The sequence below is a fragment of the Zootoca vivipara genome, chromosome 1, assembly GCF_963506605.1.
Source record: "Zootoca vivipara chromosome 1, rZooViv1.1, whole genome shotgun sequence".
In the NCBI taxonomy this organism is placed as follows: Eukaryota; Metazoa; Chordata; class Lepidosauria; order Squamata; family Lacertidae; genus Zootoca; species Zootoca vivipara.
Window position 1 is genome coordinate 91,551,719 of NC_083276.1, and position 22,045 is coordinate 91,573,763.

The 22,045-nt window shown below is 40.6% G+C and overlaps 1 protein-coding gene across 9 annotated transcripts in view; it reads right to left on the bottom strand.

Annotated features, from left to right (window-relative positions):
- The window catches only part of ADCY5 (adenylate cyclase 5), a 191,707-nt gene that overhangs the window by 34,968 nt on the left and 134,694 nt on the right, over positions 1-22,045 (bottom strand). For 8 of the 9 annotated variants that reach the window (XR_004693427.2, XR_009557784.1, XR_009557786.1 and 5 more), the window contains 4 exons: positions 20,037-20,195; positions 17,894-18,035; positions 11,419-11,559; positions 3,709-3,731 (listed from right to left, as the gene is read on the bottom strand). Coding sequence is in view for 6 of the 9 variants with exons in the window: in XM_035128989.2 (XP_034984880.1) it covers positions 3,709-3,731; positions 11,419-11,559; positions 17,894-18,035; positions 20,037-20,195 (465 nt within the window). In the remaining 3 variants the exon portion in view is untranslated. The remainder of the gene's footprint in view (positions 1-3,708; positions 3,732-11,418; positions 11,560-17,893; positions 18,036-20,036; positions 20,196-22,045) is intronic. The other variant, XM_035128999.2, reaches the window with a different exon arrangement.

The following is a 22,045-nucleotide window of genomic DNA, read 5'->3' on the forward strand; positions in this document are numbered from 1 at the left end:
TTTGCTATCAGCAAATTTACAAGTGGTACCTTGCAGTGTATCCTCACCTGCTAACAGCAGTGGCCCAGACACACACCCTTCAGGATTCTCTAAGCTGCAAAAGTGGTCCTTCTGTATATTGCAGGGCTCACCCAAGCATGCAGGGACTACATTGCTTTCTCAGTTCTGTGGCTTTGACGACTTCATATGAAAGAAGTCAACCCGACTGTAGCAACATACAGATCAGATTGAAGACAAAACACCTAATTTTATTTTGTCAGCCTCTTGAACTACAGAGGGAAGCTACAATATTAACCTGCCAGCCTCTGCCTTCAGAAATAGTATTACTGACCTCTTTAGAAGCCACACTCATAACTACAGAATACATTCAAGGGATCTTTGGACATCTGATAAGAAACGATGCCCTGTAAATGCTGTGTGGAAAAATGTTCTATTTTGCCACCTTGTTCAGCAGAGCAGACGAGTTTCATCAAGCTCCATCTCAAAGGAAACAAAATCAAACTCCCCAAACCCAAAGGTAATTAATTCAGTTTTACTTCATGGCTGCCGCACACCCCTTATGAATGCCAGGTAGTACGGTATCAAATTTTTTGAACTTGTTGATGATTTTATGCTCATAATTCATAGTTCAAATAATAAGACCAAATGTATTATGCTATCACAATTTATCACACCCAAAGTAAAGAATTCCAGTTATTTTCACAGTCAAAAATCTAATATTTGCTATGGGAAAAGCATTGGGTAGTGAGTTAACCATGTTAAAAATATCATTGAAATTTGTCTTAAGAAAATTAAAGTTCTTTTTATTAAGAAATGAATGAGCAATCTAGTTAGGGATCTCTGCATTTTTAAAACTAGCTCTGTTTCCAAGAACATAAGAACATACTGGATCAGACTGATGGACCATCTAGTCTACCATCCTGGTCTCACAGTGGTCAACCAGATGCCTGTGGGAAACCCGAAAGCAGGAGTCACGCACAGGAGCACTCTCCCCTTCTGTGGCTCCCAGCACCTGGCATTCAGAAGCGATACTACCTCCAACTGTGGAGGCAGAGCATAGTCACCATGGCTAGCAGCCATCAATAGCCCTCACCTCAATGAATTTGTCTAATTCTCTTTTAAATCCATATAAGTTGGTGCCCCGGGGGGGCTGCACAAGAAGATAGCTGTTTGCCCCCCAGGAATGGACCCTTCTGACGGAAGGTTTCCTTCCCCAACACCTTCATTCTTCCCAACAGCAGGGGAACTATCAATATATATACTGTAGGTGGTAGGGTGCTTTATGTCCCCCACTGATTTGGAGGCAGGGGGTGACATTAAAAATCTCACCCACGTCACATGGAAGAGAACCTATAACATTCTACCTCACATCCTTTGCGGAGAATTCAAAGCCATTTTACCTCTGTGCCATGAATGTTCTCATTTAGCACAAACCATGTTTTGATAAAATGGCAGCAAACAACTACACAGCCCAGACCTTGAATTATTCATCTCAGATTTTCATAACCAAACAATATCCTCTTGGTCTTCTCTGGCATCTCTAGTAATAATGCTACTTTAACAAACACCTTTAATTAGGCAACTGGTGATAAATTTGGAGTTCTCTGTCTCCCATCCCACTCCTGCCTTATATAACTCATATCTGAAATTCCTCAGATGCCATTACAAATCTAATTTGTACACTTGGGTTACAGATAGAAGCAACTTAAGTATTAGATCTGGTATGCTTATTAAAGTCAGTTTTATCATTCATAAATCTAGATAAAATATGTTTATAGATATGCATTATAATCCCCTGTATAAATTTTTCCTGATAAAAATAGTAGAATTTAGGGCATTCATTAGACAAAAAACTTTAAATTGAAGTTATTTTTTCATATGTGACTTTCATATCACAAGATCTATGATCTAAAAAAACACTTTCAAACACAAAAGATTATTACTAATTTGAGGCAGTCTGGTAAAAGATTTAGATAAACAAACAAACAAACAAACAAACAGGTTAAAGATCCTAAGAAGGCACAGACATTTAGTGGGAATTACTCTTGTTAATTTGCAAAAGAGGAGCATATTTCCTGGAAAATTATTCCTAATTAAGCTTTGTATAATGGCTCTTACCACAGTCATTTTATAGAGCTTTTAGTCTTATGAAAGCAATTAAGAATTGTGAGAGAGGGGGAGAAATAATATTTTTTAAAATCTCAAATATTTTTTGAAAGTAGACAAAATTGGAAGAAGGAATTATACAGATCCTGAACTCAACACTTTAAAAAGCACTCTCGGGTTTTCCCCCCAACATTTTTCTTTTTAGGTGTGATAGAGACGGTTTCTTCCTATTTCCTCCTTCCTTTATACAGTTTGAAAGTAATATACTGAATCAATTCTCTTTTGTATTCTGCGTTTGCTCCTTATTCCTATGTGGACAAACCAATCAATGTTGTCCTTTACCACTATAGGTAAGAAAATGCATGTGCTAGCATCTCCTAATTTCTTGGTTGGCAGTCTCTGAGTTTATCTATATTATTATATTGCTGTTAGATCATGGCTCAATGAATCCTGGAAATCACAGCTGCGAGTCGAGTGCTTAAAATTATCATGTTAAATACATCTGGCTTTCTCCCCTCTGCCCTAAAATACAGTTTCTATAGTCCACAGGGAGAGTAAATGACTGTTCAGGTTTTGTGGCTGAAGATACACCCTCTGACATTAATAGTGCTCATTTTTTGAGATAGAACATGATAAATGGGGCATCCTGCTATTACCTTATCCTTCTTTGTTACTTTTATTCTCATGCGCACATAGATAACAAAGCTGGAGATCAATAATTAAGTCACTACCTCCATCCACTTTGGATGAGAACAATATATGTAGCAGCAGCAGCAGCAGCAGCAGCAGCAGCAGCAGCAGCAGCAGCAGCAGCAGCAGCAGCAAGGCTCATGTTTTGACTAAACAAGAAGCATCTCCCTTCTGGCAAATTGGCGATGCAGTCACATCCTTCATAGTCAGAGAACTTACAGGACCTTACACCAGGCAATCTCTGCAGGGCTCTTGTAGGCTACAATCAGCAGTTAATCTGTGGCAACTCTGAACTTCTGAGGTTATGCAGAAAAGGGCTAACAGAGTTCTACACTTCCCCCACCTATTAACTTTCGCCTCCATTTTTCCTTTGTGCCATGTGAAAAAGATGTTTGGAGTGCTCCAAATAATACTTTAGATGTGTCACAGAGAATGAAACCAAACAGTGCTTGGTGTCCATCTTGAAACAGAGTTGTTCAGGAATGCAGGGTTGCTGTAGTTAATCATCCCAATGACCCTGTGAGTTAGGTAAGGCTGAGAGTTAGTTCCTCCTCTTTTTCCTCTCACTTTCTTTTAAGTTAAATTCCCCACCCCACCCCACGGTAGCTGCTTATTCTTGAATTTTTCATACTGGTGACACCCAGTTTAAGAGCCTTTCTCATTAAAGTTCCCTTAAAGAACAAAAGATAATGCCAGTGGCAGGATGATGTAATGGTTTGTATGTATTCATCACATGGGCTTTATAAGCCTGTTATGTACTGTGTTCCAAAAACCTAATAAACATTGAATGAGGAAAATTGTGACTTAAGGTGATGTATCATAACAAGAAGGTCCTCTGCACAAATTGTAGATGGCCAGCTTGAAAAATTTCACATTATAATAAAGAGGAATCAATTATATTTTTTCTCTTACTTGTCTTTTGGATCTTCAAAACCCTGAAAAGAAAAAAAATATATATACAAATTAGCTAGCAATATCATGGTGATAACAGTCATGCCAAAAGAAGGCAAAATTATCACTTATGAGTCAAAGAATAGAAAGAATAGAAATGTTTTGTAAAGTTCAACATAAAGGCTATAAAATTGGTCACTAAAACTTCTGTGTCACACACCAGCTGATGTAAACAGCATTTTGTTCTATCTAAAACTCTTCCACAAGAGCACTGTGGTTCATTTCTTTACTATGTGTCCTTACAAATGATGTCTTAAAATAGTGACTGATTGGTAGGTCGATCTGGATGTTTAATTTGTAAAAAACTGAAATGATCATTGATACCAGCCAGTGATCTGCTTACTGCATTCTGAATGATTAATTAACTCAATCAAACTTGTTTAGATTAATTCAAACAATCAATATAAGTAAAAATATAATAATTTGGTCCAGTAGCACCTTAGAGATCAACTAAGTTAGTTCTGGGTATAAGCTTTCGCACACTTCTTCAGATACCAGGTATCTTCTTCAGATTCTTAAGAAAGAAAGAAAGAAAGAAAGAAAGAAAGAAAGAAAGAAAGAAAGAAAGAAAGAAAGAAAGAAAGAAAGAAAGAAAGAAAGGAAGAAGGAAGGAAGGAAGGAAGGAAGGAAGGAAGGAAGGAAGGAAGGAAGGAAGGAAGGAAGGAAGGAAGCTTGGCCAACCAGTCCTTCAGTGGCCCCCATCTTGTAATGTTCAAAATTGCCAACAATTTCTGAGTTACCTTGGGAACAGAAAAGCAACTGCTCATCTCTGCAAAGATCTTGCTGCAAAAATATCTCCCTGATTATGTTCAGAAACATGACACAAGCGTAAAAAGGGGGAAAGAGCACTCTCCCAACCTCCCCCCCACAAAAAAAGAGTGGGAACTAAACTTCTCTGTATATCTCACAGATATATGCCAAAAATATGATTCTGGGCTACTTGGTAAATATTAGCTTGTCCTGGGTCTACTTTGTTTTGTTTGGACTGGGAAAAGGAACCCTTAAAGCAACAAACAGTGAAGGCATTTCAGAGAGCAGAGGTTTTCCTAAAGCTGATGGTAGACTCTGGCCACACTCATGTTTGGCACACAATCTCTATGTCAATCACTTCCAGATCTCTTCCATTTTGGCTAACTAATGCTCAGGAGACAGCTCTTCAATTGCTCTGTGCCAAGAGTCCTGGAAAAAGAATTACTGACTCCACAACATCACCATCAAGGAAACCATGGCAACAAACATTGCTACAAGAGAGCAGAATCTTTCACAACTAAGGACACTCCCCATTCATTGCTTTTTAAGGGAAACGACAGCATTGCTCCTTAGGAAAACCCATACTGGAGATGCCATTGACATAAGAAGAAACATGGGCGCTGGCCCATCTAGCTCAGCACTGTCTACGATTGCACAGCATCTTTCCAGCGTTTCTGAGGGGAAATTCCCAGCCCTACCTGGAGAAACTGGTGACTTGAACATGGGATCTTTTGTGTGCAAAGCACAAGGCCTGCCCCTGCTCTCCCTCCACACATATAACCTATGTATGAAAAGCAACCCACAAAAATTTAGAAAGGCTGTTCACATAAAACAGGGGTAGGGAACCTCCAACCCATATGCATAATTAGGCCAAACAGAGCTCCCCATTTGGCCTGCCAGACTGTTTTGGTCAAGTCACACAAACTTGCCCCACATCTGGTGTCCTATCAGGTACTGGAAACGTAAAGACAGAATTTGGACAATAGGAGCTTTGTCAGCACCATGGATCAGCAGAGTCTGTACAGTGCTTCTTATGTGCCAACTATCAGCTGAGTGTTGGCAGTGCTGAAGTCATGTGTGCAGTACTTTCCAAGCTCCAAATAACAGCTGATTGTCAGTGCATGGGAAATGCTGCAGCACAGGTTTTTTTGCCTGTACAGTTCAATTTGAAACCATGCAAGTAAAAACGGGTCACCTGACATAATCATATCATCAGGTGATTGACAATTAAGCAGCCGTTTCCACCCATTAAGCTTGGCATAGAGGTGCCGGAAATAACTTCTGATTGGCTCAGAGGGGTGTGAGTTCCCCACCCCTGATATAAAGCTTCAGATAATCTAAATGAGACTTCTTTATTCAAGCCAATTTTCAAATTCTGTCACCTTTCCACACACACACACACACACACACACACACACGGATACAAACAAACAAAATAGGGCCTGTGGATTTATGAAAGTACACACTTTAACATAATCTTGGACAATAAGATAATGATTTGAAAACAAAGTAATGGAAACAAAGTAGGTGAGCTGTCCAGTCTTGGCCAGTTAGTGGCAGCTGCAAATCAAAGCCAAGTTCAGGAGAATGGAACAACAGATGATTTCGGATGAGGGGGCAAACCAAGCTACAAATTTGAAACAGTGACATGAAGCAACACTTAAAAGGGAGTTGCTATAGGTAGGCCAGCTACGTGTGGTCTGATGAACAGCATGTAGAGGTAAAATTACAAGGGAAAGGGTAATGCTGGCAGTTCAAGAGCTGCTTGCCACAACAGGAGATTAGAGATAAGAACAGTATCTCATGTGAAAGGTCATATTTCTTTTTAAGCAGTTGCCTAACTATGGAACTCTTGATTCTCTCTCACACATGGGGCAACCTGCCCCACCAATTCAAGCAACAAGAGACAGTAAAGTATTTTACTCCTGTCTTCCTCCAGCGGGAAAACAAGTCATGGAGCAACTGTGTTAGCATTATATCTGAACAAGTGAAGGTTTGTTCTAGGGAGGTAATACAAAACCACACATGTGACCCATGAGGTGCTGTGAAACCTGGGGCTGATCACCAGCCAGCTTCAGCTGCCTCAAACCCCATGCAGCCCCACAAGGTGGTCCCATTGGGAAAGGGTTAGAACTGTCTGTGAACTAATATCTTTAACCATGGTTTATGGCGTGACACTGTGTCCAAACATAACCACAGTGTTGGAAAACAGCACTGAGAGTGCTGAGCAAGTTATTTTACTCATATATTTGCAGATGGTGCATGTTCATGATCTCAGACTCTTTTATTTAACCCAGTGTGATAAACTGCTACTTTAGCAATGTTTGCTTTGCACTGTGGGCTAAGGAACTTCTGTTTTATGACTTATTTGGTATGTAATTTTCCGTTATGGATACTATTGGCTTTTCTAGTGCATTGCACAATTGCATGGAAGCATAATCAAGAAAAGTTCGATTAATTATAAACTCCTAACTTGGGTTTTGTAACACGAAACAGTACCAGCTTTGGCATAGGTTTTTGGGGGGAAGTAGGAGTGGGGCAAAGAGATTTGCAGGTTTGTAGTTACTGGAGCTATCAAGAAGCAAATTAATCATGAAACACAGGTCTTCACTATTCCAAGAGCAAAGAGAGAACAGTTAAGAAAGAAATGATGTTCTACAAGGAAAGACAACAATGACTGGAAACAGAAATAATTTTTTCAGAGAGTTGAAGGTGGAATAATAGAAGCATTGTTCCCTGCAATGTGCATTCTCATTCCAGTATCATCTCTGGTAAACACACTTTGCAAGCTTTTTGGATGCTTCAAAAACAAGAAAAAAAAGTATTTTAAAACAGTAGGCAAGGGAAATTAATATGGATACCAAGGATAACAACTGCATCTATTAAATCACTTTTGATTTTATTAAATATGCACAATCTACTGCACATGGCTACCCTCTGCCAGCTTCTCATGGGACATTGTTGAATGATACATTTGTTTGATTCATTTTTGTTATAGGCATCACTTTAAGCCTTGGGTTTTAATTATTATTTAACACTATCTCTATACTTCTGGAGAAGGATGGGTTGGAAATAATGTACAGTAATTGCTGTTGCTTTTAGTTTTGTTATATTTGAAAATCACTAAAATAGGGGGAGAATGATATCACCCTTATTTTTTTTAACCGTTTCTCCAGCCTATCATACCTCTCCAGCTTGCACAATTACCAGTCACAACATGCATATTTGAAATGCTGTCAGCCAAAGGAAACAAATAAACTCTTCTTTGTATCCGTACAATGTTAGCACAACATTGAGCCCATGCTCAGTACACAAATCCCCACATTTTTCACTGTAAGAAACACAAATCATGAATGTTATTTGTGTGTCAGATTCTCCAAAGCTAATGCTATGATGCAGAAACATGCAATTCTCACAAAATATCCATTTGCAGGTAGGTTAAAGAGAGAGAAGTTGTGCCATCTTCATGTTTCAGAGATGTCTTCTACTCATACCATGCATGAAGTGGAGGATATGTTTTTTAAAAAATCGCAGTTTGATATTACAATAAATAATAATGTTTTCCCTCTGAATCACCAGCTAGACATAGCAAACTCTAATTAACACATGATGCATAACACCTCTTGGCACAACTACCCTTTTTCTATGAATAGGATGATGCAAGCACCCTTCTAACGCCAATTGAAAGAAACATCTAATTATAATTACATGCTAGCTTGATTAGAATCTCTTAATCACATCATGCTTTGTGAGTTGGCATGACCAAAAAGCCAAGAGAGGTTTTATGCGAACAAAGGCTGCAGCTGCACTGATATTATGCTACTCCTACTTGATGAAACTGCATATGAAAAGCATGAGCATAAAAGCAAAATAATAAGAAAGGGAAGAAAACACCGGCAACATTCATTTTTAAGCCATATTACCAAAGATATCCAAGCTGGTTAAACTGCATAATAGTGAATGTACAATTACTCGTAGCAATATGTTTGCAAAAACATACAGTGCTATATGATCAACTCAATTACAGCCAGTAGAAATCTCTGCTTTTTCCATTTTATTTTAAACAGAATCAACATTACAAGTAATTATGTCTCATGCCATATTCTGAAAGAGATGCAGGTTCAAAAGCATGCTCTTAATTTGGATATGCAGGATTGCATACCTGGATGAAGTTAATTACATAATTTGCATTCCCCTACATGCTGTGCAGTTGGTTTTAATACTGTATGAGACATATTCTAGTCAGTGTGCGGTGCAGATGTATCTTGAATCTTCGAAAGTACCATTATTTTAAAAAGGAAATAAGATTTATTGGGTAAAGCCTTCTGTTAATTCACAGTTAGTATGTGAAACTTCAGGGACAGGTATTTGAAAGAACATTATGTGAAACAATTGGGTATGATAATAAGCCTACTTATTTTCAATAGTACTACTATGCAGTAAGTAATTTGAGGATTTATTACCTTGTTTATCTTCCTGATGCATGTAGAAAGATAAGCCTACATCCTCTGAACCAGGATGTTGCAAGAAATTTGGTTGCGAGTTGCTCTAATGTTGTTTCTAATGTTACATTTTTACGTCAATAACTTTCATAAATCTATCGGAACGTAACGTGAGAGCATAGCATGCAAAGAACATGCAAGTGTCTATTTCACACTAAGATATGCCCAGTGAATTTCCCAATATAACTACCAAGAGGGTATTCCCTAACCCTAACCGTATATAAACCTTCAAAGAAAGCAGCTTGCTCCTGTCTTGATTAGATACTGCAACACAAACACAAACATACCCCCACCCCCACAATCACCACTTACTTACTTCCTATAATGGCAACTTATCCAGTCAAAATTGGGTCCAATTACTTGTGAGTAAGCGTGGGTGGCACTGTGGTCTAAACCACAGAGCCTAGGGCTTGCTGATCAGAAGGTTGGCAGTTCAAATCCCCAAGACGGGGTGAGCTCCTGTTGCTCAGTCCCTGCTCCTGCCAACCTAACAGTTTGAAAGTATGCCAAAAAGTGCAAGTAGATTAATAGGTAAATGGCGGGAAGGTAAATGGCGTTTCCGTGTGCTGCTCTGGTGTCGGTGTTCCATTGTGCCAGAAGCGGCTTCGTCATGCTGGCCACATGACCCGGAAAGCTATCTGCGGACAAACGCCGGCTCCCTCAGCCAGTAAAGCAAGATGAGCGCCCAACCCCAGAGTCGTCCACGACTAGACGTAATGGTCAGGGGTCCCTTTACCTTTAAGTCCTACTGAACAACAGTGGTAGTCACTTCCAAGTAAACATTCATGGGACCGCACAATAAGCTGGTTTTGGACACTGTACCTTAGAAACACCTGGTGTTCTGTGACAAACAAAAGAACAAGTTGCATATCTGTTTGACTCCTCCAACCCAATGGGGAAGGGTTTATGGACCACCCACAGGATACACTAAGAAGAACTCACAGAGTTCAAGTCAATTCTGCTGAATATTCAGTTTCCACAGGCATCTGGTAGGCCAGATGGGTCACTGGCCTGATCCAGTAGGCTCTTCTTATGTTCTTATCTAGTGGTGGGTTACACCCAGGAATGTGGTGTCTCTCATTTCTAAAAGGAGCTGAGCTGAGCTTTGAATGACAGTGCCACTCTTGCTAGTGCTTAGGCTCCTAAACTCATTGCCCAGCTAAGCAATAATACCTCTATTGAAGGTGGGTGAGGGGCTCCTGCTTCATGTCTGACCAGCAGAATGCACAGCTGAAGCAAGTACAGTACTGTGTTTTCCCCAGTAGTCAAGCCCACAAGCCACTTTCACAGTACATTTTTGAGTTTTAACACTGAACTTTGGGCCATTAGTGAAAGTACTCCTTATTCTTTAATGTGAAACTTTCCCTTTAATTGTTGTTCTGTGCTGAGGCTGCCTCCAGACTGCCAGTATTTTGCTAAAGGGATTCAAGCACATACTGGAAAATTAGGTTTGCACAATTAAACTGGATTAAAGTTGCCCTGATGCAACAAACCCACTTTAAAAGTGGATTTCTCATGGTTATGAAAATGACAGGGATGAATGAAGGATTAATGGGAAGAAGTATGACCGCCACACAAATAAATCAGTATGAATGCCCATTTTCAAATAACTGCCTTGCAAACTAATCAGAATGAATTTTCAATAAAGACCACATAGTCTAACCTCTCCCTAAGATTGTCGAAGCAAATCAAGATAAATGCTCAATAAACAGGTCATCTGGAAGAGCTCTGCATTTCATCTTCTGCATCATCATCACTGTGTGAGAAACCCTTGCTTACTCTAACTGGGGGAGGAGGGAGATCAACAACAACAGAAATAAATTAAAAATAGATTAGACAGGGTAGACCCAATGTTTTTCACATTCTTGCTTTGCAAGAAACATAATGGGGTTTAGTAAGCCATTCCGCATTCCCTTTTAGACAGTGCTGTTTGTGAGACTCCCCCCCCCCCTTAAAATGCAAAGTAAAGTACACAGTTTACTTTACCTTTCAGATTGTGTAGTAAGAATGGCCTTGTCTAGGGTAAGTGTTAGCAGCAGATGTTTGATGCAACTCAGGTTGTACCAGTCTTTTCCTACTGCTGCCTTCAGTCAGTCCTGAACCAAGCAGCAGATACTGATGAAATATAATCCAACCCTCTGGCTGGTCCTCACAGTTTATGTAAAGGACACTATTTTTAGAAACAGTATTACTCATGGGTTGTTTGTTGTTGTTATTGTTCTTTAAAGTTTGAACTGCTGTTTATGAGCTCAGGGTTTATAGAGCATGTTGTATCTGGTTTGATTTGTACCCCAATTGCTCCCTAACATAGTAATGCCACAGCCACCATAGACTAAATATGGGAATATATATTTACATATACACATGCACACTTCACACACAATTGCAACACATGCTGCATAAAACTGAACAGCTTTACCATTCTTTTCATCTCCTTGGAAACTTGGTTGCTGCCAAGATGGTTGTAAAAGGAGCGATCTACTCCCCAGTGTGGTGGGTTGTGGCCAATGGAATTAGTGCGCTGACGATTCATCTTGGCTATTGTCGCTTTCTCATCTTTCTAGAAAGAATAACATAGTAAAGAGATTATATTTTGAAACATTTCAGTGGCTATATGTCATCCTAAACCCTGTCTTAACTTCTTTTTAATCCTCAACCAGCATATTAACCAAAATATTTAAGACTGGATGGCTGTGACAAGTATTCTTCTCATATTACTCACTATATTACACTCCCTTCAGCCTATGGTCCCCTGGCAGGTTACAACAAATAAAACATAATAGTAATAAAACAATATCATACAATATTAAAAAACAGCTTATTTAAAATAACAAAAGTTACAGAAATAAGATGTCAAAGGCTAGGGTAAAGAAGAGGTGGGCTTTCAGCACTCCCTGAAAGCTGTATGATGAAGGTGTGGGAAAGGAGCTCCACAATTTAGGTGCCATCACGGATAATGGACTCTCCCAGGCCACCATCCCAACATGGCACCCTCCACCCATCTTAGCACCCAAAAGGGTCTGTAGGGAAGGAGGTGGTATTTCAAGTATATGGAGCCTGAGTCATTTAGGGTTAAAATTTGTTAGAAGAATTTGAACATGGCTGCATTAAACAAAAAAGCCATAAATGGCAAATCACAGAAAGATCAGCAAAGGAGAATTGAACCCCATGATAATCATGCCTTCTGTTTTCTGCATCCAAAAAGTGCTGTTTAATGTAGAAGAGCTCCAACTACAGATGTCTAGTGCCAGAATGTTAAGAAAACACTGCATTATGACCGGAAGTGAGGTTCAAGTGCTTCTAAAAATATAATACTATGAACTCACTTAGTTATGTATTTAGTTGGCTTTTTTCCTTTCAGAAATAGCCACAATGATTTATTTCACATTCTCAGTCTGTCTATTTCTGCCTTCCAGCTGAAACTGATTTTACATCTACAGATTTTAAAAATATATCTCATTAGATGCCAAAAAAGGAAGAAATAGCAAATCAGTAATCTGCAGCTAAATATTTATTGCATGGCATGAACAAATGACATTGTCTGTACATTTTATTATAGCTCAGCTAGGGGTTTTGCAACTAGTAGTTATCTAAAAAGCTGCCATAAAACCAAGGCTTTATCTTTCTTTAAAGCTGTTTCATTACATTATAAAACCCTCCATATTCACATATAAGAGCTGCCGTATCATGAACTTTCTCTAACGATCATATTTCTGACATGCTGAGAACAATGTGTATTAAATGCTTTGAGCACTTAGGAAAGACACTTTGTATTATTTCAAGAGGTTTCTTCATTTCAGGGCTTGCCAGTACATCCTGCAGTCCTAACTTCACTGGAGCAGGATGTGGGAGAAAATGGAGCAGCAATTTTTTATATATATCTCGCCTTACTTTCTAATACCAATAACAACCCAGCTCAGGACAACATTCAGACTGGGCTGGGTCTCTTGGTCTCATCGCTGGGACACTGCAGACAGATGGAAGACCAGCTCAGCTGAGCACAGATAGCATATTTCCCTCGGTAGCCATTCTGACATGCCTTAGTTAGGGCAGCTACCACTCTTGTAAAGGCTAAATCTGATATATTCTGGGACATCAAATGAAACCAGTGCAGCCATTTTTTATTTAAAACAAATAGAGAGAATTTCCACCTAGCGCAATGGCAATCATTCAGTGAGTGCAAGCCTTTCAGATTGCCAGATGGAACAACCCCTGCTCTACTCCCCCTCCACACTGTTCTGGCATTCCCCGCCCCAACCAATTCTGCGGGTTTGGAGGAAGGATGGAAGGGGAAAGTCCAACTATGCTAGCAGAAATCCTTGCATGGGCTTCTGCTAGCAGGAATCATTGTTTGAATGATTCACATTTCTGTATTGGGGGGTATTTTTTTTATTCTGTTTGTGTTTTAATATTATTCTATCTATAACAGTAATGGGGGAGGGACCGACCAAATAAGCCCACAACTCTTAGCACCAGTTAAAAGACATTATACAAAGGCCTGGTCCACATGCCACACTACTCCAGGCCTTAGCCTTAGGGGGAACAATAAGTGGGGGAGCTCCCATAGCACAGCATGCAGCTGCTATGCCATGGCAAGCTAAGGAAAGGTTTGATTTAGCATTTTGATTTAGGATGTTGTCTGAATTCAGACTTGTGGTTGAGCTCTCTCCAGATTTACTGTGAGCTACAACCACAGGGGGTCCAGGGTGGTAGTGGGGTAGCAGCAAGGGTGTGTTTATTGGCGGTTCTACTGTGGGGTATAGCTACCGGTAGGAACAGATAAAAGGAAAACACTTATCTATGGCTATAAGAAAGTGATACAATAGCTCTCCAAGTCAATAAGAGGAACTCTTGCAATGGGCCACAAACTGTCTTCGGTATGTTGCAGTTCCCACCAGATAAAACACAGTACAGTATTGGCGGGGGGGGGGGGAGCCTACAGCTTCTGCAGGCCAAGCTGCTTGTGCTAAATAAAGCACATTTTGCAAACCTGCCAACTTTGCTGCTAATTGTAAAAAGTTTATGCAAATGAAGCCATTCACTTCGAGTGCTGACAAGCACAGTCACCATTCTCTTGAAAAATGCAGTAAACTTCTAGCAGCTCAAATAAAATTCAAACTGTAAACATATATGCTCCATTCCTAAAAATGAGTTCAACTATCTTCTTAATGGTGTCCTGAAGCTCAGGGTACAACCTACTGTTATTTGTCTGGAAATGATTGGTAGCATTTTTTGTTTGTTGCCTGGTGTTGTAGCTCTGGATACAAAATAGAGTGTGCCATATTTATTTTTAAATATCTGAAGAACAAGCTACCGTACTTTAAGAAACTTCTGAGATTAAAATCAGAGCTTCCTTAATTTAATGCTGAAATATTTATAAAGGTCGCTGTGTTCAGACAGTGTGTTTTTCCCCCCTTACACAAAGGGAAAGGTTTCTCCAAAAACTCTGAATGATTTACAAGGACAACTCATAAGTATCCAAGCCTCTTATGGTAAGGAAACTCAAGATTGCTGTCTTAGAAATGTTTTGTTCCTTGTCATTAGCTCTTTTGTACTTTCGAATGTAAGTGTTCATGGACCAACATCAGCCTCTTTTAGCTATGCGTACGGGAGATTCCTCAAAACGGAGCAAAGAACATATGTAGAGCTAATTATTCCACCACAAGCACAGCGTAGGGAAAGACTGCATGCAGGGTTGAGATAGGGAAAAGTACAGGATGGCATTGCTGTTAGCGCTGAAGACTGTTCTTTGTGCTGAGATAAAAGACAAAATTAACATCTTTCTGTCTCTGATTATGCTTCTTTCTATTCCACTTTCTTCTTCATTTCAATTAACGCTCTCTATTCTGCTGTGTAAATTGTGGACATGCCACTCAGTTCATGTTCATGCATATATGACACCCTCTGAGCTACTTTGCCGAAAGCAATGTAGGCTTCATCATTCTAATCCATCTAAGTGGTGCTCTCTAGACTGATTTCCAACAGCAACATCACAACAGAGCAAATTTATATGAACTGGACTCAAACTTGGCTGAAATTCATTAAGTCCGAGATATTAAGATTATCTGATTATCTTGCTGCATTAGGATCACATGAAAGTCATTTCAGTAATCATTCTGTTTGTTCAGCTGGGTAGATTTCTAGAACACCACTTGGAAAACAATTGACTTGCACTCCTAGGAGTTGATGGAACTATTTCTGCTCTAAACATCACTTTCAACATTTCCCCCCGATTACATTATTGCTGCACTTTTAGAAAGAAACCCCCAAGCAACCTGTACCCAAGTTCATTAGGACACAATCCAGATACAGCCTATAGAGAGAACTTTGAAGGACATTTATTTATTTATTAGCCCATAGAAAGGTCTCTACATAGGGTGATGTTATGAAGTTTTCACTGTTAGCCTCCATTCTCTGTTCAGGAGTAAACCAAAGATGGGTTTGGCGAAAGTGAACAACCATAGGAAACGGACCTCCTGCCTTGATCTCATATACAGCGAGATCACGAGGAACCAGAATGTTCATTGATTGACTCACCAGGGAGCTAGGTTGCAATAATGGTATCAAGGCAAAATAATTGGAAGTCAAAAGATAAATGGATACAGGTTTTTGCATCTAAAGCAGGCATCCCCAAACTGCGGTCCTCCAGATGTTTTGGCCTACAACTCCCATGATCCCTAGCTAACAGGACCAGTGGTCAGGAAAGATAGGAATTGTAGGCCAAAAATCTGGAGGCCCAATGTTTGGGGGTGCCTAATCTAAAGGCTTGTGCACTGAGCTCTAGAGACAAGCTTTCTCCATCAACCATAAATTCTGTTGTCGTTTAGTCGTGTCCGACTCTTCATGACCCCATGGACCACGCCAGGCATTCCTGAATTCCACTGCCTCCCGCAATTTGGTCAGACTCATGTTGGTAGCTTCCAGAACTCTGTCCAACCATCTCGTCCACTGTCGTCCCCTTCTCCTTGTCTCCTCAATCTTTCCCAACATCAGGGTCTTTTCCAGGGAGTCTTCTCTTCTCATGAGGTGGCCAAAGTATTGGAGCCTCAGCTTCAGGATCTGTCCTTCCAGTGAGCACTCAGGGCTGATTTCCTTCAGAATGGATAGGTTTGATCTTCTTGCAGTCCATGGGACTCTCAAGAGTCTCCTCCAGCACCATAATTCAAAAGCATCAATTCTTCGGCCTTCTTTATGGTCCAGCTCTCACTTCCATACATCACTACTGGGAAAACCATAGCTTTAACTATACGGACCTTTGTCAGCAAGGTGATGTCTCTGCTTTTTAAGATGCTGTCTAGGTTTGTCATTGCTTTTCTCCCAAGAACCAGGCGTCCTTTAATTTCGTGACTGCTGTCACCATCTGCAGTGATTATGGAACCCAAGAAAGTAAAATCTCTCCCTGCCTCCATTTCTTCCCCTTCTATTTGCCAGGAGGTGATGGGACCAGTGGCCATGATCTTAGTATTTTTGATGTTGAGCTTTAGACCATATTTTGCGCTCTCCTCTTTCACCCTCATTTAAAGGTTCTTCAATTCCTCCTCACTTTCTGCCATCAAGGTTGTGTCATCAGCATATCTGATATATTTCTGTATCAGCATATCTGACATATTTCTATAGAAATATAAATAAAAACCAGATAGAACCATAGTATCTGCAGTCAATACAGCATGACTGACCAGGAAACCACTTGCCATAATCATTGTTCTTGATAGGTAAATCCATTCAAGAAGGACATCCACAAGGTAAACCTTCCAAATGAGTCATGCTTATTTGTTTACATGCTCAATCTATATCATACAAGAACTTTCCCTGTTATATTACTGTGGGTGCAAGTCAACTCATGGGTCCACTCAGCACAAGTTTTGTGCAAAGACTTCTGCTTGTGAAACAGGGCTTCCCCGCTCCTGAATCCCTCGATTGCTTTGGGGGGGGGTGGGCAGACTGGGAAAACTCCCAGAACGGCACATTGGGAGGGGGGATTGTTTTGTCTGGCAAGCTGAAATTTTTGCCCTGATGGAACAATTGTCTTAGTGTGATCTTGAATTCCCCCCCCCACTGAATTAATCGGTGTAAGTTAGTCACATTTGTTAATGTTAATTCTGAGAACATTTTAGTTGACTAGCACCCAAAATCCATAATTCTAAATGCACATTTTAGGATTTAAGGTAAGGTAATAAACCTTTGTGAAACTAGTAGTACAGTACTTCTGAAACTTGGGATGCAGGTGGCGCTGTGGGTTAAACCACTGAGCCTAGGACTTGCCGATCAGAAGGTCGGCGGTGCGAATCCCCACGACGGGGTGAGCTCCCATTGCTCGGTCCCAGCTCCTGCCAACCTAGCAGTTCGAAAGCACGTCAAAGTGCAAGTAGATAAATAGGTATCGCTACAGCAGGAAGGTAAACGGCATTTCCGTGCACTGCTCTGGTTTGCCAGAAGTGGCTTAGTCATGCTGACCACATGACCTGGAAGCTGTACGCCGGCTCCCTCGGCAATAATGCGAGATGAGCGCCGCAACCCCAGAGTCAGTCACGACTGGACCTAATGGTCAGGGGTCCCTTTACCTTTACCTTTACTTCTGATAAAATATTATTCAGGTCAGGCTGTAAAAAAATGTGATTTCACCAGAAGGGGACACATTGAAAACAATTATTAGACATTTCTATTTGCAACAAATAAACTGTGCAAACAATGGAATGTGTAAACTCCTCAAAAGAAAGGAGAGCATCTAATCCTCTAAATAGTGAGAGCAACATGAACTCAATATGAACCATCTTACGCCATGGACTCTTCCACTTCCCTCTTAGCAGGTTGTCATGGGTATGGAGCTATGGTACCATCTTTTTATATGGCTCAGCTGGACTATTAACCTATTATAACTTTTGGTTGACTCTTACCCTTTTTTGGCTGCATCGTACAATGAGAAAGGTCTCAATACTATGCTCTTTGAGGTAAGCATTACGTTCTCCTCCAAAACCAAGCTCCACTTCATAGTCACCATTCAGGTAGTTCAGTGTAGCTTTTGTTATGTGGATTCGCCTTGAATGGAGACAGAAGGCAACCAAATAATAAAAATCATTGAATGAACTGAGAAAGAAGCAGTCTGGAAGAGAAAACTATTACATACAATGGAATGGTCAAGTTGTACTGAAATCCTACCCTGCAACTATAATCGTTCCACAGTTTTGTGCTTAATGTAGAGGTCAATAACATTAAAACAAACATTATACCTATGTTTTCCTGTGCTTATAGGTATCCCTTGACTAAACTGTTATTTCATTTGTTCAACCATTCAACCTATGCCACCCCAGCTCACTAATAGCAGGCAATGGTTCACCGCCACTCCTAACTATCCCTCTTCTCTTTGATATGGTCAAGAGACACCCTGTGAGAGCTAGGGTCAAGGCTTCTTGGCTCATTTTCAAAGAGGCCCTTCACCTGACTTCAGATTTTCAAGGAAAGGGTAGATACTTCTCTTTTTAAACAAGTTTTAGGGAACATATATATACTGAAAATTTAATGAGGCTACAGTGGGGGGTTCTATTAGACACACACACACACAAACATGCATATTTTACTTTAGTTACAGATAAGTAGCTGTGTTGGTCTGCCGTAGTCGAAACAAAACAAAAAAATTCTTTCCAGTAGCACCTTAGAGAAGTGTGAAGAAGTGTGCATGCACATGAAATCTCATACCAATGACAAACTTAGTTGGTCTCTAAGGTGCTACTGGAAAGAATTTTTTTTATTTTGTAGTTAACTGTTTCAGTTTCCAGCTGGGAGATAAAAGCAGGGCAAAAACATTCACTCTGCAACTTGTGTTGGTGACCATGATTTGTAGTTTCATTAGGGCTAAGCTGAAATGGTGTGTGTGTGTGCAAGTGCTTTTTATTAATACATTCACACCTTGAAAAAAGAGGGGATTCATTCCCTCTTTTTGCATTTTTTCAGGTACATGCCTTTTTAGGTTCTATTCCAAGTGAAAACAGAAAACAATGGCCCAGCTTTGCACAACAAGCACAGCATCCTTGACTTAGCATGGCACAGCATCAAATAAGACTCAGGAAGAACAAAATGTGGCCTCTCCGAGAACCCTCATGGTTGCATTGCTTTAGTCAGAACTTTGCAACCATTTGGTTTAGTGCAGGGGTAGTCAACCTTTTTATACCTACTGCCTACTAATGCATCTTTCTTGATGGTAAAATTTCCTTACCACCCACCAATGCTCAATAGAAGGAGGATTCAGCTTGTGCCATAGAACCCCCTACTGCCCACCTAGAATCCTGAAACGCCCACTAGTGGGTGGTAGGGACCAGGTTGACAACAATAATAATAATAATAATAATAATAATAATAATAATAATAATAATAATAATTTATTATTTATACCCTGCCCAACTGGCTGGGTTTCCCCAGCCACTCTGGGCGGCTTCCAACAGAAAAATAAAATACAACAATCTGCTAAACATGAAAAGCCTCCCTAAACAGGGCTGCCTTCAGATGTCTTCTAAAAATCTGATAGTTGTTTTTCTCTTTGACATCTGATGGGAGGGCGTTCCACAGGGTGGGCGCCACTACTGAGAACGCCCTCTGCCTGGTTCCCTGTAACTTGGCTTCTCACAATGAGGGAACCGCCAAAAGGCCCTCAGCACTGGACCTCAGTGTCCAGGCAGAACGATGGGGGTGGAGACACTCCTTCAGGTATACTGGACCGAGGCCATTTAGGGCTTTAAAGGTCAGCACCAACACTTTAAATTGCGCTCAGAAATGTACTGGGAGCCAATGTAGGTCTTTCAAGACTGGTGTTATGTGGCATCTGAAGTTTTAACTCGGACATGCTGTACTTCCCATCTCTCCTTTTGTACAGAGAGCGCAACATCAAAAGTTAGTAATTTGCCCGAATCTAGGTAGAATTGCTCGTCCATACTTCCCATATTCAATAATATAATTAAAGGGTAGATGTATTAATGTGAGGCTGCAGAGAAGTTACTGGAGCAAAATCAAATAGAACAGTAGACTTCAAAGGCAGGACTCTCTTACCCCGCTTTGCCGCCTGCTTCCATGTGATTAGCTAATGTGACATCATTTGACCACACATCAAATTGCCATTTCCTGAGGCCCAAGACTCCACAATGAACTCTCCCGCTGTGGATCCCAACTCGCATGTTCACGTTGACACCTGTCACCTCCCGCACTAATCTGAAGAAGGATGCAGGGGGGGGGGGAATGAAAGACATTGAAGAGGGTACAAATTTGAACCTAAGAGACTGTCCTCAGTTTAAAAAATAATAATGTAAACACACAAATACAGTGTTGCTTAAATGCTACATTTCACTAGGTAAAGCAGAAACCACACTGTGAAGGTTGGCTAGACCAGCAGCACAAATCACTGGATGGAGGAGTTAGCCAAGGATGTCAATTTGCTTTCAGTTCAAAGCACGCTTTTTTTGGGGGGGGGAGGAATATCTGGGACACTGCAAAGAGCTCTGGCCTCTGATTTCCACACCAAAGCTGGACATAACTTGCCAGCTTTCAGAGCCTCATTAAACATAATAGCCATGTTGTGAAGAGAAAAAGAACAAGATTCCAGAGCTCTCAATTTATTCACAGAGTACCAGGCATCAAATGTTCCAGAGATGAAACATAATACATATGTGAATTATTCACTGTAGCAGGACATGCTGAGCTGCTGCTGCAGCAGAGCAGACAGGTCTGTCTTCTTCAGTTACTCCCAACAGGATCCAATGCTAATGAGCTCTCAGATGTACAAAGCTTGCTCCCAAAATTATCACTGGAATCCTTTGTAGGATTTTGCCTTTTAGGGCAAAAGTTTACTTGGAAGAACACAGCAATTTGCAATGAAATTATATCTAGGGATTAGGGAGGAAGCCACTGAGGCAACTCTTGGCCTTGAAAGACCTTAAATGCTTGCTCGTGATTGCTGTCACTGGACATGTTATGGCTGCTGTGGGGAGCAGCCATAGCTCAGCCACTTCCAGAATGGTTGTGCTGTACAGAGAGTAACAGTTAACTTCAGTGGAATGAGAAGATGTCTAGAGGGTTCTCTAGAGGGTTCTCATTCGTAAATTACTTGGCAAAATTGCAAATACCCAAGTATAGACATTCTTTTACCTTGGCCAGATTTAATGTGTTGCCCTCTGCACTGTTGCTGGGTAGATATGAGGGTAAACCGTACGAGTCACGTGTTTGCCCATGTGGCTCATCAGAAGTGGAAACAAATTTGCATGTATTGCTGCACTGCAGTCTCCACGAGGATCTACGCTGGACCTTTATCGCCCCAGTCTTACAAAAGCTTAAAAATGAACCAGAATCCCAACGTTTGAAAGCCTTGGTAGAAGATAAGGTCCCTGAAATTACGATCAATGTTGCCAAGTTCTGCGCAGCTGCTATTAGACGCAGGAAACAAGAGCTTTCCAATGTCAATACGCAGGCGAATGCGAATACTTAGTTTTATTCATGTCCTTTACAGTATTGTCATGGCCCAATTTGTATTGAAATTGTCCCCTGTTTATCCCTGTGTTATCCTTCTTTGATCAGTTGTATGAGTTGTTTTGGTTTGTGACCATTTAATAAAATTTGATTTGATTGGTCTGATTGTCTAATGAATAAAACATGACCGCATTGTAGACAGAAACTGCACTCTTGCCCCCTCCCCCCCAATTCTGCCTTTTCTTTGCAGAATGCAACTTTACTGGTGGATCAGCTACTGATTTAATAGACCTAGTGCAGAGTGAATTGAGTAGTTCTTCGTTCAAACCTCTCGCCTTAGCTGCCCGTAAGGTAGTATCAAGCTCTATTCTTCCTGCCTCAGTGCTTCTCCCCATCCCCTATGCACATCTGTAATGAGATGATCATACTGGTAACACAACTCATGGGAGTCCTGATATAGTGCTGTGTGCAGCAATCGGAGTACTTGACATGCTTTCTACGCAACTGTATTAGGAACAAACTACATGTGACATCAGGAGATCTGTGATCAGCTCTCCCATGGAGTTTTACAGCTGTCAGGCCCTAGTTCAGAATGGGGT